Raw genomic sequence first — 27,288 nt, 5'->3', positions numbered from 1 at the left:
AGCACCATTTCAGTCAAAAAAGATAACCAAAGACCAAATCAGTCTGCTCTGATAAATTTTAAAGGCTTGCTACCTGTCTTTTTCCCTTGCAAGAACAGTATTTTCACATTGCTTAGCTTTTCCCCTTACAAGCCCAGGAGCTTTTCAGCACTACACTCACCTGCTCATATTTTCATCCATTGTAAACAAGCCATAAAGAAAACAGATTAAGCCAACAACTGCCGCGAGGAATAACATCTCGGTGTAAAATCCCAGCCAGGCAAAATAGATTCCAATCTTCTCCCCATAGTACTTCCTGAATGCCAAAAAAAATTGCAATTAATAGGAATACAAAGCAAAGTTCAAAACTGCCGTACAGCAAACTGAGCAGAGTCAAAATGAAACAGAAGAAGGCTGGAAAGGGACTTTTCGTAAGGGTGTCTAGCGATAGGACAAAGGAATAGTTTGGAGCTGAGGGAGAGTAGGTTTAGACTGGAGTTGAGGAAGAAGCTATTCAGAATGAGGGTGGTGAGAGTCTGGAATGGGCTGCCCAGGGAGATTGTGGATGCCTCTTCCCTGGAGGTAATCAAGGCTGGGTTGGATGAGGCCTTGAGCAGCCTTGTCTAGTTGAGAGGTGTCCCTGCCCATGGTGGGGAAGTTGGAGTAGATGATTTCTAATGTCCCTCCCAGCCTAAGCCATTCTATGATTCTATGTATGTGCTCCTCTACAGCTGAATTATTGGTAATGTACCTCAGGAACACTGGCTAGAATGAAAATGCTCAATTTCAGAGCAATCATTTTTTCCAGCTGCTAGTAAAAACCTGCTTTGTGTCCTCTGAGGACCCAGTGCCCAATTAGGCATCCAGTCCTTAAAAGCAGCAAACATTTTCCAGCAGGATCAAGCTACAAATGGCTAGGCACTCGTCTTACAGCGAAACCAAGTCAGTATCTTAAAGCACAGGCAGTGCTTTACCTGATGAGGTCCAGAGGCTGCTCCTTGTAGAAGCGCAGGAAGCGAGCCCACTCCACGTACAGCGTGTACCTCTCGTTGTCACAGTTTGGGTCGTTTGCCTTTTTCCAGTACTGGCACTGTGGGCAAATCAGAGCAAAGGCAAAACACCTCATGGACAGTCTCAAAGACTACATTGAAAGAAACAAACATTCATGATCATGATGATGAACAGCTCTTAAGATCATGCCAATTACATTAGCTTGAAATCCGAAACACAGCACTTCAACACTTCATTTAAACAGAAGCCTTTCTATCTATGCAGTGTTTTAAGGTAATGCACATTTTTAGAGAACACCTATCACAGAATGGTAGGGGTTGGAAGGGACCTCTAGAGACCATCGAGTCCAACCCCACTGCCAAAGCAGAGTCACCTAGGGCAGGTCACACAGGAATACATCCAGGCAGGTTTTGAAAGTCACCAGAGAAGGAGACTCCACAACCTCTCTGAGCAGCCTGTTGCAGGGCTCTGTCATCCTCACAGTAGAGAAGTTTCTCCTCATGTTGAGGTGGAACCTTTTGTGTTCCAGTTTGTACCTATTGTTCCTTGTCCTATCACTGGGCACTACCCAAAAGACCCTGGCACCTTCATCTTGACACCCACCCCTCAGGTATTTATAGATATTGATAAGATCCCCTCTCAGCCTTCTCCTCTTAAGACTAAACAGTCCCAGGTGTCTCAGTCTTTCTTCACAGGAGAGATGTTCAAGTCCCCAGTCATCCTTGTAGCTCTCCATTGGACTCTCATTGGAGATCCCTGTCTCTCTTGAATGGGGGAGCCCAAAACTGGACACAGTATTCCAGGTGTGGTCTCACCAGGGCAGAGTACAGGGGGAGGAGAACCTCTTTACACATTCTGGACACATTTTCTTGATGCACCCCAGGATGCCATTGGCCCTGTTGGCCACAAGGGCACATTGCTGTCCCATGGATAACTTGCTGTCCACTGGGACTTCAAGGTCTTTCTCCATGGGGCTGCTTTCCCCATCTTAGCCATTAGTTAGTCTGCACAGGAACTACCAGCTGCTTTAACAGCCTGCTGTGGAACCACTCATTTGCACTGGCAGCTTACTGCAGTGGATGGTTTGCCCCTTCACACTGGAATGGCAGATGCAATTGCAGAAGTTCAAGCTTCCCTAATGTCGAAAACCACTATTTCACTCAACTTCCTGAAAAATAACGTGAATTTAAATCCTGTTCCCAGTACTTCAGCCTCATTGCAAATTGCACAGCCAAAAGCATTTCAGTGAGAGATGTAAACTAGGGGCTATAAATTAAACTTGTTTCCTGCCTCCAGCCACAGCACCGTAATGGACTTTGTGCTGTGCCTTCTCCAGTTGCAAGGCAAGGACATGCAAAATGAAATCCTGACACTAATTAACTTCCAGTGGTGTTCCTCACTGTCATGCATCCACCTGCCAAGCAGCCACCTGCCTAAGAACATTTTGGAACTTCATCAGTCTCCTAGAAATGAAGCAGCACAAACTAACTGCAGCTTCTGACAGCTCTTGTAATTTTATTGGGTGCTGCAGAAACTTTGCCTTGAGAAACTAATGCTCAGTCGGTGATCTTGGTTTTTGGTTTGGGTTTTTTCATCTGGCTGCCTCTCAATCACGAAGGAAAGCATAAAATTGGTTTCTAAATGAAGATCAAGAAGTCTAATCAATGTAAAGATTACACTGAAAACCAAAGAAAGGTTAAATAGTAAATGTTTAGGCAATGCTTTGTGAGTCCATCTTGCCATTTGGGGATTTTTTTTTGCCATGTGATTTCTTAGAATTTAGGGTTGGTTGTACTTGTACAGAGAAGATTCTTCTACAGCTGCCTTTTATTATCTGTGCTTTTGGTAGTCCCAACAGCACAAAACACTTCCCTGCCTTGATTAGTCTTCTACAGCCTGGACTCTAATCAGCTAAATTTATCCATTTCATTTGCTAAGGGCAGCAAAAGTCTTCTGCAACATTAAAATAATATAAATCTCTACAAAGTATTCAAAATACCTTGTGGTGGAATTCACAGACAGATATAAATAAGCAATTTAAGTGCAGTAAAGCACTGTGACAAGTCTGAAATAACTCTTTAACAACAAGGAGGGAATTTAAGATTAAAGTCATGAATTAAGCAATTCAAATAGAAAAAAAGATGTTAAAAAGAAATCCATAAAATAAAAGATGTCTGTCTTGGTTTCTTCAAGGGATTTTAGGGCTAAATCTATATATGTTGTATTAAAAATGGACCCCACAGCCAAACTAAACACCAGCTTTTACCCTCTTTGCCACACTTCCTGCAGTTGCTCACTAGGAGATGGACAAGTGATCAGCCTACACTTACCTGCAGGGCTCATGCAGACCATCTGACTTCAGTCCCCCAACACTGTATTTGTATAACTACAACATTTAGGTAACTTATTCTTCACTGTGAGGGTCACAGAGCACTGAAACAGGCTCCCCAGAGGGGTTGTGAAGCCTCCTTCTCTGGAGACTTTCAAGACCCATCTGGATGTGCTCCTGTGTGACCTGTGCTAGATTCTATGGTTCTGCTCTGGCAGGGGGAGTTGGACTCGATGATCTTTGGAAGTCCCTTCCAACCCCTAACATCCTGTGAACTACAAGAGGTATTTGCATAACTATAGGGAGTTTACACTGCTGTGTAACTGCAGTGTTTGTATGTACACACCCTGCACATGCCCACTGCTTAACCTATGCACCTACAATAATTGATTCCTTGCTACCATGTTGCTGATGATCACACAGCGTGGACCAGAGACACTGCAGAAATATACCAGGGAATAGCTCTGCTGCAAGTGCTGTGTCTGACAGATAAGTACATCCTAGAAAAACTCATCCATAGGAAGCAACATTTCAGCACATAAAAGCCACATAGTAGAGCTGGCAGACAGGTCTTGTGTAGTATAAAACAGGATCAATTACTGGGACAAATGGAGAGGTTTGAGAACATTTTCATTTCTGCTGGGAACAGCAAATGTCACAGTAGGTAAAAGAGTGAACACATTGGGAAATGCTCAAGGGAGCAGAAAGCTCCAATACTTACATCATGCAGAGGATATGCAGCTGAATAGGTGCCATTATTTAGCAGCCTCTTAATCCCAAATTTCTTCTTCCCTTCTTCTGTCCCATAAGGGCAACGTGTCAGAATGTAATTAACCTGAGATTCAAAAGGAAGAATTTCAGACCTTTCCTGCTTGGAGGCCATTCCACAGAAACCTGTAATGGCTGTGCACTGTGTCTAATCTGAATACATAACACACAAAAGCAGAAAGTGTTTCTTCGGGAGTCCTTGTCCTGTATGAGACCCCTGAGGGCACGTTTGCCCTGCAGACATCCATGGGATCATTCCAACAAATACCATTGCAGGTTTCTAAGAAAGATGCACAGGTACTTAGGCTTTTACCCAAGGGTATCAGGTAATGATAGGACTAGGGGGAATGGAAAATAGAAATTAGTAGATTCAGATTGGATGTTAGGAATTTCTTCACTATGAGTGTGGTGAGACACTGGGACAGGTTACCAGGGAGGTGGTAGAAGCCTCATCCCTGGAGGTTTTTAAGGCCAGGCTGGATGTGGCTCTGAATAACCTGCTGTAGTGTGAGGTGTCCCTGCCCATGGCAGGGGGGTTGGAACTGGATGATCCTTGAGGTCCCTTCCAACCCTAACAATTCTATGATTCTATCACAGTGTACATACTCCTTCCTTGCAAGAATATTCTGATGGGACCATGTAAATCCACATCCAAGTCTGTAAGGAGGCCAATTCACATACGTACTATTCTGTTTCTCACGGACGGTGAGAAGAAAGTGCTCTCATCATTGATGAGGTACAGCTCCTGCTTGTCCTTGCTGAATGGTGCTGTGAAGTAATCTGGCTCAGGGTGCATCACGCTCTCAGGAAGCCTGAGTGGGGCAAGCATACAGTCCAGGGGGTTCTCCACCATGGAAGGAATATCATTTTCCCTGATGGGAACTTTAATGTTCAGCACTTCTGCATATGTGATGAGAACCTCCCACGGGGCGTGGATCTTCACAAAGTAGATCTTGCCGTCTTCAGATTCCTGCCGTAGGGAAGTTAAAGCAGCAATCAGAGTAAGCTGTGGTATATTGCATCATTTAGGAGAGCAGCTGCTGTACAAAATCCCTTGTCTTTTTACACATTTTGGAAAGGTTTAAAATACAAAACAAAACAAAAGGCAACAACAAAAGGAAAGGGCAACAGGGAAACCTTTTGTGTATATACACACGTCTGGGGAACGCTGGCAACACGCTGCCCAGGGAGGTGGTGGAGGCCCCATCTCTGGAGATGAATTCAAGGTCAGGCTTGACAAGGCTCTGAGCGACCTGCTCTAGTTGGGGATGTCCCTGATGCCTGCAGTGGGGTTGCACTAGTTGACCTCTAGAGGTCCCTTCCAACCTGCTTCATTCTATGATTTGAACTGAAAAGCTTGTCTGAGTGGGAGTTTGCTCATAAAGACAACCTCTGCTCTATTCAGACCTCTCAAAGGCTTTTCAAACTACATTAGCGATGCATGCTGAGGCCTGAAAACTCTCCTGACACTGTGGGGTTGCTGTGCAGGGCTGGCCTCTTGGCAGGGCATGTGTCCCTCAGGCCCCCATGTTGGGCTCTAGAGCTGTTCCCTGTGCTGATGGGGCTAGTTTTCATAGACCAGTAGTGCACACCATGCAAAAAGGAGGTACCAACCAGAGCTGAGATCTGTTACAGCCTCCCAGCAATGATAAGGAATAATCTTATCTGAGGCTTTGCCCAGCAGTGTATGTTCCAGCATTCCTCTGCTTACACAGCAGAAAGTGGCAATCAGAAGGTATTTTTAAGATGTTGATCAATGAATCCCCATCTACAGATGTCACAGAGTCTGAACTTCATCAGGGGTTGTTTTGCTCCACTGCCCATCTTATCTCTGGCAGAAATGGGTGTCACCATCCCAGTCTCTGGGTATTAAACTAAAGAGTAACATTAATCAAACAGAGACAGAATGAGGGACAATGGTTTGAAATGGAAGCAGGGCAGATTCAGGTTGGACATCAAGAGGACATTCTTTACATGAGAGTGGTGAAATACTGGAACAGGCTACCTGGGGATGTGGTTGAAGCCCCACCCCTGGAGATATTCAAGATCAGACTTGATGTGGTCCTGGGCAGCTTGATCTAGTTGGAAGTGTCCCTGTTCACTGCAGGGGGGTTTGGACAAGAGGATCGTTGAGGGTCCCTTCCAACCCAATACAATCTGTGAATCCCAAAGTTGTTACAGCATCTGGTGGGCATGCCCTAATCCAGTCACTGGCTTCCACACCTGCTACTAGTAGCTAGGTGGGAGTAAATGTAGCTGTCATACTTCCCGTTTACATAGGTTTACATGAAGTACAGCTATTTAGGAACTGCTTTCTTTCTGTTATGGAATCAAAAGCCAGCACTTCCTCTTGAACCAAAATTGCTTTGCTTGCACAGTTATTATGACCATAGCTGGAAAAATAACTCCAGTCCATTCAGCTTGTTATCACTTTTCTCAAAGCACAAGGTGGTACAGACTAACTAATCATCTGCAGGCCTCTTCCTTTGCTCCTTTTTTCCTGTTTCTGTTTGTTTGGGGTTTTTTGGTTTTCTTTCTTACCTTCTTGTCTTCTGTTTCTAGCTCCAAACCAGCCTTTTGCAGATTACTCTCAAATTCTCTTCTTCTTTCCTGAAGAGAAATAAACACACTTTATTAACTGCTGGAAGTTAGCAACTAACTGATCACTTACTGATGATTTCACTGAGTTTTACTCCTCCTAACTGCCCTGATGACAACCCCGTAAAGCTATGTGACCTTTGTAAAACAAAGCAGACAGAAACCAGTTGTTGCATACCAGGATACTGCTGAGTGAAGGCCAGCCTAGTGATGGCAACACATCAGGAATTGCATTGATTAATAACAGGGAACCTCTCTGTGAGCAATAGACTCATGAGCTGTGAAACCTCCTTAACCAGAGGAAGTGAATGATGATGTGTTCAGCTCTGGAGCCCTCAATGTAGGAAGGACATGGAACTGATGGAGCAGGTCCAGAGAAGAGCTACAACGATGATTTGGGTGCTGGAGCACCTCTGCTATGAGGACAGGATCAGGGAGCTGGGGTTGTTCAGCCTGCAGAAGAAAAGGCTCTGGGAGACCTAGTAGAGGCTTTCAAGTACCTGAAGAGGGCTACAAGAAGGCTGCAGAAGGACAGTTTCTAAATGCCTGTAGGGATAGAATGAGGGGGCAATGGTTTGAAATGAGAGAACAGGAGATTTAGGTTGGATGTTAGGAACAAGTTCTGCACCATGAGGGTGGTGGAACACTGCAACAGGTTGCCCAGGGAGGTAGTTGAGGTCTCATCCCTGGAGATACGCAACGTCAGGCTTGAGAAGGCTCTGAGCAACCTGCTCTGGTGGAAGATGTCCCTGCTGACTGCAGGGGGGTTGGATTGGTTGACCTTTGGAGGTCCCTTCCAACCCAAACCATTCTATGACTCTGATTCTGTGTGTCTTGAGCATTTCTGACCCTTGTGGAGGGCGGTGTGTGTAGTGTGTTATTACTCCAGTTCAGCTATGTTTAAGAGAAAGTTTAAACTAGATGAAGAGAAAAATTCTGGGAGCACATGGAAGACTGACTGCCTACAGTGGTATCTATTTACCAGTTTAACAATTGTGCCTGATCCAGATGTTTGAGTACTGATTACAGGCCACTCTAACAGCAGGCTTCACAACTACCATAACTGTAAACCTAGATAGGAGGAACGATTCATCACGTGTGAGCTCACACATGCTTAGCTTGCATAAAGTTGGTGTGGACTTCATCCAGAGATAAACAAAGCTGCCTGTGGCAGGGAACAGAGCCTGTGTCAGCTCTGAGTTTGAGACAATTCTTGAACTCTGTATTTTGCCAAGTAATTCCTGGGTGGTATCTTTAGGAAATAACATCTTCTTCCCCTTCTTCTCTGCACAAGCTTTGTTTCTACTAGGAAACTGAATTAATTTCCTTTTAATTGTATAAAACTTGCTGAAGAATTGCCAGAATACCTACAAGTAAGGCTAAATATTGTGTCCTAGCCTCTGTAGAACACTCTTGCTAGACTACTAATTTATTTCTTAGCTACAGCCTGCAAATGCTCTGTGATGATTTCTCTACCCACTTAAAAAACCCCAGACCACCTTAGTTTTCAGCCAATTGCTTTCTCCTTTGTATCTGTGAGGAGCAGGCTGCTCTTTTTTTTGCACTGCAGCTTGCAGAAAGTACTCAGAATAAATGGATACAGACTGAAGAGATTTAATGGCCCTCAAATCTATTCTAAGATGTACTGATATATTTCCCTGTGTCGGTAGCCTCACATTCTTACCTGTCCTCTCTGGTTTTGCTACATATTATTAGATATTAAATTAGATACTGGCCTAGATAAACTTGCAAATATGGTAATTCCCAAGTTCTAGCACATGCTGAGGGCAAATGTAATTCCACACACCATTTTCTAATTAACCTCTCCCACAAATTTGCCTACATGCACCTGCATAAACACAGCAGAGAATTAATTTGCTGACCTACTGACCTCATAGAGAATACCACTAAAAGGCGATTTCTGATTGCATTTGGAAGTGCTACAAGCAAAGCTGACATACATGCCTGGTGTCCAAGGCTGTGTGCTACTCTGGATGATATTTTCTCCAAACAGAGCACTTTGGTGTGCACTGGAGCACTGAAGGAGAGCCAAGTAAGGCAGCTCAGAGTGCTCAGAGAGACACCAAGCAGCTCCTCCTCCAGTTATGCAGCTTAATAACAGAGAGCGCCAAAGGGTCTGGCCCCATCTTACTGATCATTCCTTACCCATATACTTGTGTGATAAATTGCAGTGCTCTAATGGAAATTATGCTCCTTTTACCACCTTGCTCTCTTCCCAGCAACCACCTTCTCTGAAAGCCATGCAAATGCACTGTACTTTGCAGTCAATTGAAACACCATCTTTGAAAGGAAATCAATCTGCTGCAAAACCACAATGCTCCCCCTCTTCTTGCCAAATACTGTGGTTCCTCATGTCCCCACCAAAGGCTTTAAATGGACAAAATGCACCCAGTGCTGTTTTGTTTCAAGGTGTACTTGTAAGAATTTAAGCTGACTGTCCCAAACCCAGAAAGCCAGATCTGGTGCTTGTATTTGTGACTTGGCGATAGGCTCCACTCTGGAGTCACAGAGGGATGAGGGAAGCATAAGCAATCACACAGGGAAGATCAGTGGCAGTGGGCTAATGCCCTGCCTCACTTTTAAGTACAGCTCTTAAGCCTCTCCAAAACACCTGTAAAAGACTAAACCCACATTTTCTTTGGGTTTCTGTGGACTATAAACAAGAGGCCAGGAGAGCATTCACCTCCCCAGACACTGCTGTGGGCATCCTGGACACTTGCACAGAGACATTTACCACCTAATGTAGGCTTGGCTGCAGAGAACCACCCTGATAAGATTAGGAAGCAAGATCCAAAGTCCAGCAGCACCAATAAACCCAACTCAGATGCAGCACTGCATGAGCAGGTATCTAGGGAAGATAGGCAGCTATTATAAACCTGATTCTTGATAACGGTGCTTTCACTCCCAGTAACAACAACCAATAAACAGGAGATTAAAATAACTTTAAGTTTACAACTTACTATTATGCAATCAAACTCCTCTTTCTTGGTTTTGCCCTGCAAAAGCCTTTTAGTTATCAAGATGCTCAGGCTTATTGTAACTGCAGTCACATGTAGGATACTGGGGAACAGAGAGAGAACAGTGACACGCTCCCGTGAAGTACACATGGGCTCAGCTCTCAGCTGTGCTCTTGTGAGAAAACACAAGCACTTCACATGACTAACACAGATGGGCTCAGTTTGAGCTCAGGCTGCCCACACAGCTCCCTAGCAAGAACATCCCAGGTGAGATGGAGCCTGTTCAGGAAAGGCTCCTGGTTGTCTCATGTGGCTGCAGCCGTGAGAGCTGGAGGCAGATGGACAGATGAGGCACATGGCCTTAGGACAGCACTGCAGGGACTGCCCCAAGGCCTGGTGCTCTCTGAGTCCTTCTATGTGCAAGAGGCACCAAACACCTTCCTTCTGCAAGTGATGCCCCAGCAGCATGGAAAGGTACCCAGTCTGGCTCAAGCCATTTTCAGCAGCTCCTGCAGAGCTTCTCTCAGGGTGCTGCAGTAACAAGAAGCATCTGATGTGTCTGCTGCCCATGGCTCCCTAATGTTGGCCACACAGCTTCTCTCAGGGTGCTGCAGTAACAAGAAGCATCTGATGTGTCTGCTGCCCATGGCTCCCTAATGTTGGGCTACCTAGTGCCAGTGAGAAAGTTTCTGTCTGGGATGATGAAAAGTAGGACAGGATTAGATAGGATTCCTTTCTGTATCTCCATGGCCCACTGGGGACAGGGGGATTTTTGTCCCTGTGTCTACTGGAAGTAGTTATTTTGCACTGAGTCCTAATGCTCTGGAGTTTCTGGGGGAAACATAACCACTGACTATCAACAAAGATCCTGTCCTGGTCATGCATAAATGTTTACTAGATAGTTTAAAAAGCTGTATTTATTCTTCCATCTTCACATGCATTTCATACCTGGGTAAAATATTTCCTCTCATCTGCTCAAAGGCTTTAAGGAAAAAATATAAAGTATTGTCTCACAAAAATGTAACCCTAAATATGGCTTAAGAGAGACTTGGTGGTTAGGATGTATTCAGGTAGCCTACAGAAGGCAAGTTCAAAACAGAGTTTAAGCTGTAAAGTTTCATAGGAACATCAAAGAAGTTAATGCATTTGTTGGGGATGATGAACAGACTGACTCTTACATCTGTATCAGGGCTACACTGGAACACACAAAGGAGTTATTCATCTCTCTCAGAAACACAGAATAAAGCTGTTTCCTCCAGACAAGGAAACAAAACCATTTGCCACAACTGTTATTCTCTTCCTATAAACATCTCTATTCTTAGCTGTTACATTTTGCTGTATCATTGCACTACAGAAAAATAAATTGACATGTCTTTCCTGTGACAGCTGTACAGTATGGCAGACACATTCCAAAGGCTGCACTGCATCACTGCTTGTTTCATCCCAAAGGCAAGAGCACAGTGCTTCTATGCTTAGAACTCTGCATTAAGTCACAGACATATTCAATCTGCAAAGGTGTAAGTGCAGGGCAAATAGAATTTTCTTAGCAGATTCACCAAGAACTGTGTGGAAACTCACGTGCCATACCACTGGTATCTTCATGCCTCTCTGTTCTGTGTCTGCAGAGCTAACCCACAGGGCCACAGACCAAAAGCCTTCTTCATGGGGTCACAAACTCTTTTGCAAGTGATAGACATACACAGGATTACATCTCACAGAGCTTGATACAGATGTTCCACTATTTTGCAAGAAAAGTTGTTTGTTTCTAAGTGCATTTTTACCTCCATGAGGAAGTTCATTATTAGCTGCTAGCTCTTGGGTTCTTCCCCAAGGGAATCCTTCAGTCAATAATGACACTCACACACATCACCTTTGGTCTGGCAAAGACTCCTGCCATCCCCTAATGATCTATAAATCAGTGAGAAGGAAATTGCTGTGCACAATACAAATGACTAGACTGGGCATTTGGCTCGTTTTCCTTCCCACTTGAAACATTACCTAAATAGTCTCCATTTCTTCCCTCCTGTTCCTTGAGTATGAGTAATGGAAAAGTTTATTTTAAGAGTTGCTTTCACATACTTTGCATGGGCAGCTTGTTTTCTCTACACTGACTGATCTTTCCCTTCTTTTTAAAGTGCATTTTACTTTACAGTAGAAGGAGGAATCTAGCTAAGGTTGCAGCATGACAAGGAATTAGTATGGGTTTGGAAAAGCATGCCTTGACAGAAACCTCTGACACCATAGCTGTAACACAAATGCAGTCTCTCAAAGCAAATCTCCTGAATGTGGCTAGCTGGGAAAGCAGACTCCAAGATGCTGAAGCTGGGAAAAGCATGGGAGGTATTACTGCTGGAAATAAAGGTTGTGGTCTACAATAGATCACATTTGCATATGGGCAGCATAAGTCCTTAATGAAAAAAAAACCCAAACCAGCACTCCCTGCAGCAAGGTATTGAAGCAGTAAGCAAGTTTGGGTTTTTTTGCTTACAGCCCAACTGTGCAGGTTTTGTTCAAAGAAAATTAGACATCTTAATAATGAAACACTTTACCTAAACACAGACAAGAAACACTCTTTACTTCACAGACCTTGGGTTTTGATCATGATTTTGTCATAAGCCTCTGTATAATTAGCTTGCTTCAGAGAGCCTTATCTTTCAGAATAATGTGATTACAGGAGAATGAAGTGGGGTTTAGTTTTGGGGCTTTGTGGGTTTCTGGTTTTGTTTGGGTTTGGATTTTAAAGAACTAACTCTGGAGATAATTTAGTGGAAAGCCTAGTTGGTAAAAGTAACCTCTCCTGGATCAGAAAGAATGATGATGTTTCAAACATTATGCTTACATAGTATTTGTTGTTCCCCTTGACTGCATCTCATGCTATTGGATTTATTTTTTTTAAATAGCTTGAATTTACATATTGGTCAAGTCAGAGCTCAGTGTCAATGTGAGTAAGGAACAATTACATCTCACTTACTGATTTTTCTCTGACCTACTGCTGTCATTGAGGCAACTGGATCTTGCTGGGAAATGCAGGGATCAACACTGACTGGCATTTTAGATAAAGCCTGTACCTGTATGCTGTGTTCCATAGGAGGTCTTTTAGCAAAGCCACTTTAAAGAGAATGACTACACATAGGCAGACAGCAAGTCAGGCACAGGGAAGGGCTTAAAGAGGAGCTTTGTGTTTATTTTGATCAGAGGATAATAAAAAAAAAAACAATGTCCCCAAAGTCCTAAAGCTCTAAAGAGAAAATTCATGGATTCTCAGATCTTAGAATTCATTTCTGCTGTAACTGAACTCAAAAGATAAGAAAAAAAACTTTGTTCCATCCCATTTGGACAATGCTTTGCTTCTTAGGCATTGGAATGTGCTGCCCAGGGAGGTGGTGGAGTCACCGTCCCTGGAGGTGTTCAAGAGGGGACTGGATGTGACGCTTGGTGCCATGGTTCAGTCATGAGGTCTGTGGTGACAGGTTGGACCTGATGATCTTTGAGATCTTTTCCAACCTTATTGATTCTATGGTTCTGTGATTCTATTTAAGAGAAACCTCCTCCATTTAACTATTTACAGACACAGTTTAACCAAAGCCCCAGCTACCTATAAGGCTGTTCACCAAAGAAAGCAAAATCACTTGGATTACTTGGCACTAACTATTGATCAGCCTAAGCAAAGGAGAATGATCAATGCTGTAAATGAATCCCCCCAAATCTAACATAATTGGCTCCTAATCACAACAGTAAATCTCACAGAAGTTTCAGTACATGGAAGGGCTTTTTTACACAGCTATCAACTTTTTAGCTAGATTTGAAAGGCTTAGTAACTGATATTCAGCTTATGATTGGTAAGACTTAAGAGGACCTTAAAAAGATAAACTTACCAACTTTTTTTCCCACTCCTTATTGAGATCATCCACATAGGAGAGAACAAAATCAATTCTCCTGACACCGTCTCTGAAGAAAACAGAATCTTTGCTTTGATGCCTTTTATCAATCTGTGGAAGACACAGGCACATGATTAAAACACCCAAGCATCGTTGCTGTCCAAACCATGTAACAGAAGACAGAGCTGTTCCCTAAAATTGTCTCAACACTTCAGTTTCTCCACAGCTTAAGGTTTAACAAGGCCTGCAGCCAGTTAAAATAGCTGTAAAATTAGTTGTTTATATTCACAAACATTACATGTAAGTAGCTGGTACAGGAATAACAACTGTATGCTAGTGTAGCAACACCTGTGAGCAACGCCACCACCGCAGAGTCTTCAGTGTGGCATAAATCATCAAGACAAGTGTTACCTGGCAGCATGATTTTCTTCTGCAGTTAGTCAGAGTGTCACCCTACACAAAAACCAGGCCAGGGCACCTGGGGCAGGTAGCAAAAAGTAAATTCCATGCATTTTCTTCTACATAACAAGACTGACTGAACCAACTACCATGGTGACATACATCACAGCAGTGACTACCCAGCAAAATGCACACAAACAACACAGGGGTTACACTCAAAAACTCAGTATTTGCTTTCTTGAGGAAATCAAATAAATCAATCTAATAACATGTATGAGTGCAACAGGGTGATTAACATTCTAATTGATCTATTAAGGGCATATTTTCATTATCATCATGCCAGAATGTCACAATAACATTCATCATTTTCACTGATGAGAGTAGGGTAACTAATGTTAAGCAAATAAAGAATATTAACTCCTAGGGAAATTACTCATAAGATTAGGTCACATTATTGATTATCATATCAATATTCACCTCTACCAAATTGTTCACAAGGTTCAAGGTCCATACAACAGAATGCTCTCCATAAAAGCTAACACTCTGCTCACAACTGAACTCCATGCTAAGGAAGGTTGGTAGTGGTCTCTTTAAACCACACCCATCAGCAAAGCTGTGCTAATGTAAGACTGAATTTGGGGTTAATTTAATTGCAGTAGGAACAAAGCCAGAATGACCCAGAGGATATGCTTCTGTCTACTCCCCTCCAAAGCCATGCAACAGTGCATGTGAAAAGTATTCTGTGTTTCCTCAGAGAACTTTACAGCTGTGATCCTTGCTCCCAGTTACCAAAAGGCACCACACAGTGAAGCATGTTATTACTGCAGCCATTCAAGCCACTTGCAGTATCATTCATCACTGCTTTACCCTGAGACGTCGCTTCAGGAACAGATTATATCTCCTTCCACTCTGCTGGAATAACCAACAAGTAGTTAGCAAGCCTGCAGGTCCCCTCCAAAACCCAAACCAACTGCTTCAAGCACTCATCCCCAACTAAAGCCAGCAGGAAATCAATGTCCTTACAACAGCCAGGAAAAGCCCCCAGCTCTTAGGGAAACAAAAGCATCCACATGCATTGTGACCGTGATGAATTGTTTGTTAAAAGCCAAATTCTGCTGGCATTCATTTTGGTAACAAACTTGGGTGTTTTAAAATGATGACTCCTGTAATACTAAGAGCCAGCAGTTGAATACTTAAGCTGATTTAAAAGAAAGTAATAACAAATTCTTTGAACATAATGCAAAGGCAACCAAGCAAGCACTGGTTAATGTACAGGGCATGTACGTGTCTGTTAGGTTGGATCCACTAGGACATACAAAGATGAATGGCAACCTCAGAATTCCAGGGCTGACAAAATTACCAGTAGTAATAGCCACATACTCCATAACATGAGATTATCTTCACACAGGCTCAAATCTAATAATAAAACCCCTCCAAAGTTAAAAATTCCCTGTTCCATAGTATTGCACAACTTGATGCATCTTCACTAGACACACTGTAACTGCTGAAACCAGGCAAGAGCCTACTTGGACCATACATACACAGAATCCTATAATGGCTTAGGTTGGAAGGGACCTGAGAGATCATCTACTCCAACCCCAGTGCCATGACCAGAGGCACCTCTCAACTGGACTCGGCCACTCAAGCTTTCATCCAACCTGGCCCTGAGCATCCCCAGGAAGGAGGCATCCACAACCTCCCTGGGCAGCCTATTCCAGAGTCTCCCCACTCTCAGGCTGAAGAGCTTCTTCCAAGATCCAGTCTAAACCTACTCTCTCTCAGCTTAACACCATGCCCTCCTGTCCTATTGTTAGACAACCTCATGAAAAGTCCCTCTGCACCTTTCCTGTAGGATCCCTTTGGGTACTGGAAGGCAGCTCCAAGGTCCTTCCAACCTAGCTCCCTCAGCCTATCCTTATAGCCAAGACCTTGGACCATCTTTTGTGGCCCTTCTCTAAACTCACTCCAACAGTCCTGTGTCCTTCTTATGCTGGGGATACCCAGACCTGGATGTAGTATTCAAGCTGGGGATCTCACAAGAACAGAGTAAAGGGGCAGAATCACCCCACTTACAAAGCTGTCCTTGCCTTTGGGGAGCTACAAAATTGTGCTGCAAATCACAGTGTAACAAAAAAGCTAGGAAAAGGTTATTTCCTAGAAATGCTACACTCCTCTCTTTGCCCTCCCGCTTTGGCAGTTCTCCTGAGGTTTTTTTTGTTGTTTTTCTTCTTGAGGGATATTTACAGCAAAGCAATTCAAATGGAGTACTTCATGAGACTAGCAGAGAAAAAGCTTCTGCTTCCTAACGCTGGACATAATCATGCAAGACTAGGAGGCTCACAAAAGTCATGGGAATCCAAAGGAAGAAGGAAAAATTAACAGCATTTGCCTGTTGTGTGTTGTACTTACAGGCTTGGGGCTGTTTTTTTAAACTATAATTGTGACTGCAACCAAACTGAAACTGTTCAGATGTTAATCAAATTAACATGGTGCACAAAACCACACTGACATCTACGTAACACCAGCAGTGCTGCAATCATTCACCATTACAAGAAGTGAATACCAAAGTGCATTTTAACAACTTACAACACTGAAAAGTGGCCTTAAAACCAAGACAAGATTATGTGAGCCCAAATTTTGTCTTAGTGAACTAACTGAATCCTTCTACACTGAGAAAAAGAAATCAATAAATAACATTTCTTCTTCTAAAGACTCCTGCCAAAGGAGTGTCCCAAATTCCTTGGGTAGCACAGTTATAATTAGATTATTCCATGCAATTGAAGTCACACTTTATCTCTCATGCCATCAAAGTCTGCTCATTTTCTAAGATGTATCAGAATCCTGTTCAGTCATTAAAAGGTCTGATTATCAATTTAAGATGATGCAGCAGGCATCTGTGGATCTGCTTTGAGAAGGGGACTACTTATCACTTCCTTCTCCTTCTGCAGATAGGATTATTCATCATGGATAGTGACAGCCCTGCTTAATAAACCCATGAATTATTCCTTTCCATTTTGCTGCATATGGTTTTCACAAGAAGAACAAGATCAGCCTTGTACAGTCATGCAGTTCTGTGCATGCATGTGCACTTAGAGGTTTAACATACATAAAATGTTAGCAATCTGCACTGGCTGCATCAGTGAATCACCAAACCGTACACATTAGTGCATCACCTTTCTTAACAGCTCTGTGCAGAACTGTATTCAAATTAATCGATCTCAGACAACCTGCAGCTACTGAATGAAGCCACAGCTCATCAGAGCAGACATTCTGTGATGTGTACTTTCTGGAATACAGGGAACTGAATTAAAACTTCCCAGCTCAGCATGGATAGCAAGCAGAAGCTTCTGAATAGCTGAATAATACCCAGTGAGGAATTTCAGAAGAGATGGAGCCCCAAGGCACATGGTGAAAACTCAAGAGGTTACAGCCACAAGTTGCAACAAGGGAAATTCCAACTGGATGTGAGGGTGTGGTGGATCAGGAACAGGTACAACAGGTTGTCCAGAGAAACTGTAATTTTCATCCCTGAGATCACACAGCTTGAACAAGCAAGGCACGGACTGAGCAACCTGATCTACGTCTGAAATCTGCCTTGCCTTGCGTAGCAGGCTGGCCAAAGAGACCTCCAGAGGTCCCTTCCAGTCCTAGCCACTGGGGAATTCTAGGGAATGATTCAACTGCAAGTGTTCAGCACTTAATAGCATTCCCCAAAAGCTGAATTAATCCATCAGCTACAAAGCAAGCCAATGAAAACTACTTGTTCAAAACCAAATACTGCCCTCCTGTTCTCCTGTAGCAACTCTCCAGTTTTAGTAGTCTAATTATCTCAGAGTGACTTCATAGCCTGCAGACAGATGTGATAATTGAGTGCAGTAAGGGTCTACCATAAAGAGCTAAAGTTTCTTTTCACGTGACTACATGAGGGCAAACTTTCTGGATTCATACAGAACTGCATCAATATTTCTAGTCACCCTCAACCGGTAACTGCTGTCTAGACATCCAGTAGAGGTCAAGATATTGGACCATGTTCAACCAAATAACCTTTCATGGACCTAGACTTGCAATCCTCCCATTAGACACAAACTAAATCCCTGTCCTAGCAAATGCTGTCTCAAAGAGCACAAGTTGCAGGAAAGACCAAGACATCAGCAAGGAAATAAATAAAGCAGGGCTTAGGATGAAGTGAGGCTGTTAACACCCCACACTGAGCTCTGCCCACACAGCTTTGGGTGAAGTGAGTAAATGCTGGCTGGTGGTCACATGCTGCATTCAAATCCTGCACTGCTGAATGCTTGATGAGCAGGGCTTGGCCACCTTGCTCCCACAGGTGGCTCAGATACACTTCTCCATGGCCAAATCAAACAAGGCAGTCACCACAAACAGGAGAGGGGAAAGCAAGCTGCTGGATGTGGCTTCGACCATTAAACTCCAACAGAAAGTGCTCCAGAAGAAACAACTTTGGATTGAGGCTGAGGGGCAGAAGCTATAGTAAACATGACCCTGGCTGTGCTCAACCACCAAAGCACAGAGCCAGCTGACCTTGGTCAGCCGAGCCAGCTATCCCATGGAGTTCTAATGACACTACAGTACCTGAAAAGCAAATGTATTTAGCAGATCATACCTGAATAATTTAATCCTGTATATTTTCACAGGACTCAGAGGGGTTTCTATTTCTGGTTAATCACCTGACAGGGAATTTCTGTCCTCACAGGCTACTCAGCACAGCCCTCTCCGTGCAAGTAACTGAGCTTCCTCAGCATCCACTTTGATACCAAGTATCACAGCCTTCTCCTTGTCCATATTGCAAACTTAGCTTGGGGCAGTGCTTTTCAGATTAATATTCAGCCAGAAAACTGCAAGTTTCTTAGGGGCCTACGTTCAGAAACACCCTCTCCAAATTTAGTTCCCTGGACTTCAAGGTTTCACAAGTGCTCAGCCTCAGAGAACTGGGACTGCACGTTCAGACCTCAGCAGCCTTCCCCCTTCTGCTTTTGGCACCTCACAGTGGGAAGGGTGGTTTAGAGCAGCAACTTCAGCAACAAAGCAGTAACCAACACTTATCTGAGCTGGAGAAACCAAGCATGAGAGCTTCATTAGGGTGCCAACACATAGTTAACGATGTGATCCCCATGAGCACATCTAGCTGTTCTATACCAAAGCACTACACTACCAGACAAGAAAATTGCCTAAAATGACAAAATTAAATGGATTTGCAATATTTGCTTGCTTACAAGATACAGTCTACAAGGCAAATATTTATTTACTGCATACCTTTGATGATGATACAGGCAAATTAGCTTTTATTACAGATAAAGCAATACAAAATAATTAAACTACAAAGCAATCAGGTGAACTTATTGAGTTAACAATTCACTGCAGAAAAAAATGTTTAGAATACAGAAATGGACAAAAATATAAGGGTTTGAAGGCTGAATTGAGATAGAAGTAAAGCCTCCATAACTGAATGTAGGAAACATTCAATGGCTTAAACCCCACATGACCGCCCTCACTTAGACCCCCAGATGACACAGGATTAATGAATTAAACATACAGCTACAGGAAAACCAAACTGATTGAAGGGCTGCTACATTTAGAGCTGTTGATAAAATTTATTTCCAAAGCCAAAAAGCTCCTGGAAATGCATTTACACAAGCTAGCAAACAGAAAGGCACTGTGCTGGAAATCAAAAAGGCAAATTCTTGGTTTATGTACAGTAAATTCAGTTCCTGTGACACCAGAGATCCTCTCTGCATGAAGCTCTCTTCAACATTCTTCTTTGGAGGAATCCAGGTAACTGAAGTGCTTACCCACTTCAAAGAAGTGTAGTAACACCACGTATCCAAGTTGCTCCAGGCAGGCTCCAAAGCTGCATATAAAACTACAACCTTCCCCACACATCTCTTGCAGCTTCTTTTCACACCTTTACCACGCCGGTGTTTCAACACCAAACCGCATTGAAATCTGAATGCTTGGAAACGTGCACTACAAAGCAGTTTTAAGGCACCAAGATATTTGCACCACCATTCCAATGCACAGATAAAGCCTCTCTGGATGAAAGGACACATTAAACTAGGATAGAACACAGGGAAATACAATAGTATGTTAAAGAGAGCAGATGTGTTAATGTAAGACACCAGAGCCCAATGGAAGCAAGCAGACAGTTTGAATATATCTCAGCATGTACTTTGGTTACCTTAATTTTTGCCATTCTTATATCCATTGGAAAAAAAAAGGTCATTTTACATTTTTTGATATATTTGACAATATAATTTTGTCTTAAGTGAAAAATATTTGGAGTTTTTCCTTAGCATTGACTACCATAAGAAAAAAAAAAGGCAATGCATTTTGTTGGGTGTTTGCTTCTTGCTCTTTCGAGTATTTTAAAGTACCATGCTGACTCACAGAGCCCCTCCAGACTACCATGATAAAGAAGAAACCCAGGGTTGTTAATAACACCATAGTCAGAATACATCCTGTAAGCCACCAAACCAAAACAAGGATGAAACAACAAAAAAAAGCAAACTTTCCAGTTTTCTCCACCAATCTTAACGTTTCCGTTTTGTCTGTTGTCTTTCAATTTGCTTGGGTTTTATCATTTAAGCCATCACCGAGGATAAATGGGGGAACAAAAAAAAACCCCACATTCATTTTTCTGAGTTAGAAAAAACACAATTGTATTGGGAAGGATGGCTTCCATGAAACTGGAAAATTTTCTGGCAAGGGACTTCTCGGCATATGGTAATAGAAGACGCCACACAAATTCATGCAAGGAAGCATGAATGCTTGCTCACTGCTTACCACTTGATGTTCTGGGATGAGCAAAGTAGTCTCAGTGCTGTTGAGACCCTGCCAGTGGCATCATGGGAAAAACATAATGTTGTTAGCAATGAGGCAAAGGATGCTTTAAAATAAAAGGCTATTTCAGAAGAAACAGTGTAGCTTCTGGCTTAAGTTGTTGGAAAAGCTTCGGGATTTTCAGTCTAGACAGACCAAGTTCAGACAAACCTCCTCAGCCAAGCTGGGCCCTAGCCTGTGTCACTGAGTTTTACATTGAACATATTGATTTGAAAATATTAACAACAACTTTCATTAAGAGCTGTACAGCAATCCTCAGCATTCCCATTACAGAAACTGCCACCTAATCAACTTGGTGCAGAGTATCATTTGCAAGCTGATGAAGAGCAACATTTAAACTGAACTTGTTCTGCTTTTAGTATCAGAGAAAATGTGCACAGGATAGATGGCTGCACTTGTGTTCAGAACTAATGTTGTGCCCTTTACTTAGATATCATTGGAGGTGTTCAAGAGGAGACTTCATGGGGTGCTTGGTGACATGGTTTAGTTGATTAGATGGGTTGGATTGGTTGATAGGTTGGACGCAATGATCTTGAAGGTCTCTTCCAACCTGGTTTATTCTATTCTATTCTAACTTTTAGTAGAAACTTATGATAGCACTACACTGAATGAAAATAAATGCAAGGAGACAAATCATTGAACTCATGATGTCCACAAGGCAAATTGGTGTCAGCAAATGTAGTTATTATGCCTAGTGAAAGCAGTGAGGGCTTTCCACCTTCCAGTTCTGATCCATACCTGGAGAGGTTCTACCCCGATTTGCACTGTAGAAGATCTGGGTGCTCATTATGTTCCTCTGTACGGGCCTGGAGGGTGCTGCAATGTCCTCTAGCCAGGCTCCACACAAGGATGAGAGGGACACCAAGAGCAGAGGGCTCTGCAGAGCACAGCTATGGATGTGTCCAGAAACTCTGTGGAGTCCTGGCGCACAACCGTGTGATTGCACAAGGAAGGGATTTTGAGATCAGGCTTTGCTACCGGAGTGAGTAACAGCTTACACTCTGTAATATCTAAGTGCATTAGTCAATAATCTCTCAAACTCTTGGTTTGCCTCTGAAAACAAATCACTGACAGCTTTAAACAGTGCACCTAAAGAGTGCAAGCACATTTGGTAGGTATGACAGTCCTAGAGGGACTTTCAGCAGAAGCTGAATATTAACTTCATTTCATTGCTGTAGTATCGGTTCTTGGCTTAGAGTTCTAATAGTTCAAAAGGTGCATTTCCCAAAATACAACTTTCACTAAGTACTGCCCACCATTGTTTTTAAATTAGAAATGAGTACTTCTCACTTTTGTTATCATTCCACTTGAGTGAAACAACTTGGATCCATTCCCATAATTTTTTTCTGAAAAACACACACAATTTCTATTCCTGCTTACACTGCAAACAATCCAGACACGCATCTCTACATTCTTTCTGGATGATGCTATCTCTGAGTATTTGCTTACCTAGGTAATATAAAAAATGCCCTTTTCAGAACTCAGTGAGGCAAGGAATCCAGGTGAGAAACAGTGCAAATATAAATAGCTGCACTAGGCTCTTACCCTAAGGTAGTTTGAACTGGGTTTGGAAGTCTGATCCTCACATCACTGATGCAAGGAAACCAGGTGAGAAACAGTGCAAATAGCTGTACTGGGCTCTTACCCTAAGGTAGTCTGAACTGGGTTTGGAAGTCTGATCCTTACATCACTGATGCAAGGAATCCAGGTGAGGAACAGTGCAAATATAAATAGCTGCACTGGGCTCTTACCCTAAGGTAGTCTGAACTGGGTTTGGAAGTCTGATCCTCACATCACTGATGCAAGGAATCCAGGTGAGAAATGGTGCAAATAGCTGCACTGGGCTCTTACCCTAAGGTAGTCTGAACTGGGTTTGGAAGTCTGATCCTCACATCACTGATGCAAGGAATCCAGGTGAGAAATGGTGCAAATAGCTGCACTGGGCTCTTACCCTAAGGTAGTCTGAACTGGGTTTGGAAGTCTGATCCTCACATCACTGATGCAAGGAATCCAGGTGAGAAATGGTGCAAATAGCTGCACTGGGCTCTTACCCTAAGGTAGTCTGAACTGGGTTTGGAAGTCTGATCCTCACATCATTGATGCTACTGGGAAAATCTGCTCAACGTGCAGAGCACTAAGGGCCAAAACACTGAAGTGAAAAGCTTTTCTGCCATTATACACTGAAAATCTGACATCAGTGGAAGTGCAGCCTTGTTTTTCATTGTTACCCTACACCTCCTACCCTCCCCATTGCACATCTGCCACTCTGTCCAAGCTGGGACCCTTCCAGCTGATTTTTTTTCCACCTTTCCATCTGATTTGAGTTTTGTAGTCACACTTGAAATAAGTCTTTTTGTATTTCCCTCTGGATCTTGGAAGTGATTTGGTAACAATGGCGTTTCATGTTTCCCTCTCCTTGAAAGCACACCAGTCTGAACTGAAAAATGAACATGCATAAGGTGGCAATTATGAGAGTGTTCAGGAACAACAATTAAATTAGTCTGTCTGGAACAACTGCAGCACCTGCTGCTCTCAAAAAGATAATCTAAAAAACTGACTTCATTTTAGAAAATGCATTGCTTTAATATACTTGACAGAGCTCTGCCAATTTACTTCTGCTAAGCTGGCTTAGATAAAGACAGCGTGTTCCCAGGCTTTCTCACAGACAAGGTGCAATATGGAAAACACTGATTAACAGCATTTTTTAGTGAGCATTGCACTGGTGTGAATTAACAGCAGCAAAGGTGAAAATCTCATATATAACTGTGCAAAGCTAATTCCTGCCTTCTCACATAGGACAACCCTGCAGCTTTACTTAGAGAGTAGTGCAGCCAGCTGCCTTTTTAGAGTGAGAAACTCAGGGTCCACACACATACAAAGCAAACATTTTCAATTGCTTTCTACTTCCTAATTGCAAGAGCAGACAGACCAACAGTCCTCTGCATACACCTCTTACTGATGTTGATAAACCACAAACCAGTGATTCAATCTCCCACAAAAGCTGTAATCATTCACAATTATCCCCCTTGAATGGCCTGAAACTTTTGCTATCAGGAAATTTGATACAAATTCCATCTTTTAACCCTTCTTCTGGTCTTGAGTAATTGAACTGACCTTCCTTCCTCCTAAGAATAGGAACCCTTAGCTTGTCAGTGGGCCTCACCCCCAATTATTCTGCAACTTCAACAACTAATTATAATCACTGAGCAGAGATGCACTGTGCTAACAAAACAGAATTCTGCCTTTGTATTTTCCTAGGACTCTCTCTGCATAAGTATAAAGCAGAGAGGAAAAACAGATCCTCAGGTTCTATTTCATTCATTTTCCAATTTGCTTCAAAGGCCTTTCAGGGGCATGTTTGTATTTCTTGGAATAGAAACTCCACAAAGACTGATTCAGGAAGATTCTACACAGAAACTCAATTAGGTCAGATGCCTGTCCCTAACAGAAGTGGCTGTCTACAAATTACTGGTTTAGCAACATCATTTGAAGCAGTCCCCACTACAGTGCTTTTCTGGAAATAAGCCTATCATAGCCTCCTGTTTTTTCCCCCCACCCCCTCTCCAGCCTGCTGCTTGTTAAAAACCTCTCCTTGCTTCCCTGCATGACAAAGCATCAAGAAATGATTCATGCTATAAGGCTCGTAATAGGAAAAGCTGTTGAACTCCAGGAGATCTTGTTTCTTTTGTCCTTGTGGGAGATTAAAAGAGAGTAAGGAGACTCAACAAGAAGCAGATTAAAAAAAACCCAAACAAATCCAAAACCAGGGCAATGTGGGGAAGTAGTAGTAGATTAGGGCACAAATGGAAAATCATAAGAAGGCCTAATCAGAGCATTGATTGGAGACTCAGTCACTATCATTGGAGTTGTTTAGGAGAAGACCTGATAGGGTGCTTGGTTGTATGGTTTAGTTGATTAGGTGGTGTTGGATGATAGGTTGGACCCGATGATCTTGAAGATCTCTTCCAACCTGGTCTATTCTATCTATCCTATTCTATTCATTGCTTCTCAATTCCTTTTGAGTCCTGGGTTTCACCTGACTTTTACATGTATGCTGACAGGCTGGTTTTCACCTTCCTGTTTGTTTCACTTGCATCATTCCTCAAGCCCAAATCCCATATTACTTTCGAGGTCCCTTCCAACCCCTACCATTCTGTGACAGGTGTTCTCTGAAAATGTGCATTGCGGAAGAAAAAAATCCTCCTGATTTATGGATAGGGTTGGGTTTGTGCAAAACCATTGTATTTTTCCAATTGCCAAAACAATGCATGATTGTCTGGTCTTCATTTCAAGACTGATGCTGGAAACATTGCTAGGTCCAAGGTATTTTCTACTACCACTGTGTTGTAGCACTAACTGCTAATTTTCTTCTAAGACTCAGTGAGTCTTAACATTTGATTTGTGGTTTTGCCCCTTGAAAACACCAGAGGAAGAAAACGTTTACATGGATTGAAAAAGGAGATGTAAGACAACCTTAAAGAAATGCTGGTTTTAAAACTAATTCTCTCTTTCACAGCAACTCTTCCTCTTTCTTCCTGCCAGTAGTATGCTAACCACCATTGGTACTGTACCTTACCTCAGAGCTGCTCGGGACTTCTGATCCTGCACATGAAACAGTTTCACATAAAGGTCCATTGCATTCTTCCCCTGAGGAACATTGGAAAACAAGACAGACTCACATAAATACATTCCTTATTTTAAAATGTTATTGTAAACAACCACCTCTATTGATCAGACAGACAGAGCAGTCTCCAAATCAGGTATCTAAGTAGCTCCAAGTTAAGGCACAGCTTGAGAGCACTTTGTTTCTATGCATTTTACCTTTGTCCAAGTTCATTTACAGGAATGTTAATTTCTAAGAGTACCTATGATGTGGCATGTGACAGTATATAACAGCATTTAAAAGTTTCTGAATGCCAAGACATTGTCACATGTTATTCTGCTAAAACAAACTACGCTTGCAAAATCCACATGATTATTATTCCCCACCTGGAATACTGTGTCCAGTTCTGGAGCCCCTATTACAAGAGGGACATGGACATGCTGGAATGTGTCCAGAGAAGGGTCATGAGGATGATCAGAGGACTGGAGCACAAAGTACAGACTGAAAGGATTGGGGCTGTTCAGTCTGGAGAAAAGAAGGCTCTGAGGTGACCTAATTGTGGCCTTCCAGTATCTGAGGGGGGCCTACAGGACTGGGGAGGGACTGCTCAGGATCTCAGGTAGTGATAGGACTAGGGGGAATGGAATGAAGCTGGAGGTGGGGAGATTCAGGCTAGATGTGAGGAAGAAGTTCTTCACCATGAGAGTGGTGATGCCCTGGAATGGGTTGTCCAGGGAGGTGGTTGAGGCCCCATCCCTGAAGGTGTTTAAGACCAGGCTGGATGAGGTGTCCCTGCCCATGGCAGGGGGGCTGGAACTAGATGATCCTTGTGGTCCCTTCCAACCCTGACTGATTCTGTGATTATTATTATTATTAACCAGCACTCGGTAAAAGCAAATTGTGAAAGCAAGTAATTTGGGATCATTCTTCCAACTCAAATGTATCGGAAATGCCACAGGGACTACCCTGTAAGAGAACTCCAAACACAGAAGAGGTTTACAAGAACAGCTTCAGCTCAGAACCCAGTTCAGGTCACCTCCCAACACAGCACCAAGGTTCAATACCAAAGAGAAACAAGCAACACATTACAGCAGAACATTGAAATAAGAACACAGAAGTCTTGACTGCAAAACCAACAGCTATATAAAATACTCAGATTAACTTATGCAAGAAGCTGCTTCTACAAGAATATTCCTAAGGAGAGACTCCACCTTCACTCAGGGCTAGTACTAAGCTAATGCAAACTCAGCAGCTTCCCAGGGCAGCGCACTGCTGCCTGTTGAAAGGAAGCATAGCCAGCAGCTCTGCTGTCTGCTCTCCTGCAGTCCTGGGAAGCAGGTGGCTGCTGCAGCTTTGGGCAAAGCTGCCAGGCCAGCACACAGGAGCAGAAAGCCCAAACATTTCCTCAAACAAGCCTCTGTGGCAGGGGCAGCCTGGCACTTTGAGCAAGGAGCAGTAGCATTCAATCTGCCTGTGCTACTGAGAGGATGGAACTGATCCCACAGCCTACAATAATATTGGGGTGTGTGCTTTGTCTGAATTATCCTTCCTGTTGTTCAAGTTTAAGCACAGGAACGTGCACCTATCAAAGTTGTACATTTTAAATAGTTTCCCAGTACAATAGCTGATGATTTATGCAACTTATGGAAGGAAATCCTCCTGGCATCTCTGATCCAGGCAACTAAACCCACTTAACTCCAGAGCAGCATACAAGGCAGCAAAAAGAGAATGCAAAACATACATTAACTGAGAAGTACAACACATTAGCACAGTCACTCCTTGAAAAACACACAAACAGGCTTCTGATCAGAAGCAGTACAAGAAAGCTATGTCCAAGCTGTGCAGGAAGGTATGAAAGAGCCACAACCTGTAACTGCAACAAGCACC

General features: G+C 43.0%; 1 protein-coding gene across 7 annotated transcripts in view; it reads right to left on the bottom strand.

Moving 5' to 3' along the window:
• ANO5 (anoctamin 5) overlaps positions 1–27,288 on the bottom strand; it is a 67,722-nt gene that overhangs the window by 25,997 nt on the left and 14,437 nt on the right. For 2 of the 7 annotated variants that reach the window (XM_068147805.1, XM_068147807.1), the window contains 9 exons: positions 25,375–25,445; positions 20,742–20,789; positions 14,808–14,852; positions 13,539–13,652; positions 6,629–6,697; positions 4,773–5,057; positions 4,041–4,154; positions 954–1,069; positions 161–295 (listed from right to left, as the gene is read on the bottom strand). In XM_068147805.1, the coding sequence (XP_068003906.1) occupies positions 161–295; positions 954–1,069; positions 4,041–4,154; positions 4,773–5,057; positions 6,629–6,697; positions 13,539–13,652; positions 14,808–14,852; positions 20,742–20,789; positions 25,375–25,445 (997 nt within the window). The remainder of the gene's footprint in view (positions 1–160; positions 296–953; positions 1,070–4,040; positions 4,155–4,772; positions 5,058–6,628; positions 6,698–13,538; positions 13,653–14,807; positions 14,853–20,741; positions 20,790–25,374; positions 25,446–27,288) is intronic. The other 5 variants (XM_068147809.1, XM_068147810.1, XM_068147806.1 and 2 more) reach the window with 4 other exon arrangements.

The sequence above is a fragment of the Melanerpes formicivorus genome, unplaced genomic scaffold (assembly GCF_026170545.1).
Source record: "Melanerpes formicivorus ecotype bairdi unplaced genomic scaffold, bMelFor1.0.p_v2 SCAF_16, whole genome shotgun sequence".
In the NCBI taxonomy this organism is placed as follows: domain Eukaryota; kingdom Metazoa; phylum Chordata; class Aves; order Piciformes; family Picidae; genus Melanerpes; species Melanerpes formicivorus.
Note: the sequence above shows the minus strand (reverse complement) of the source record. Positions and strands in the feature narration are given on the sequence as shown.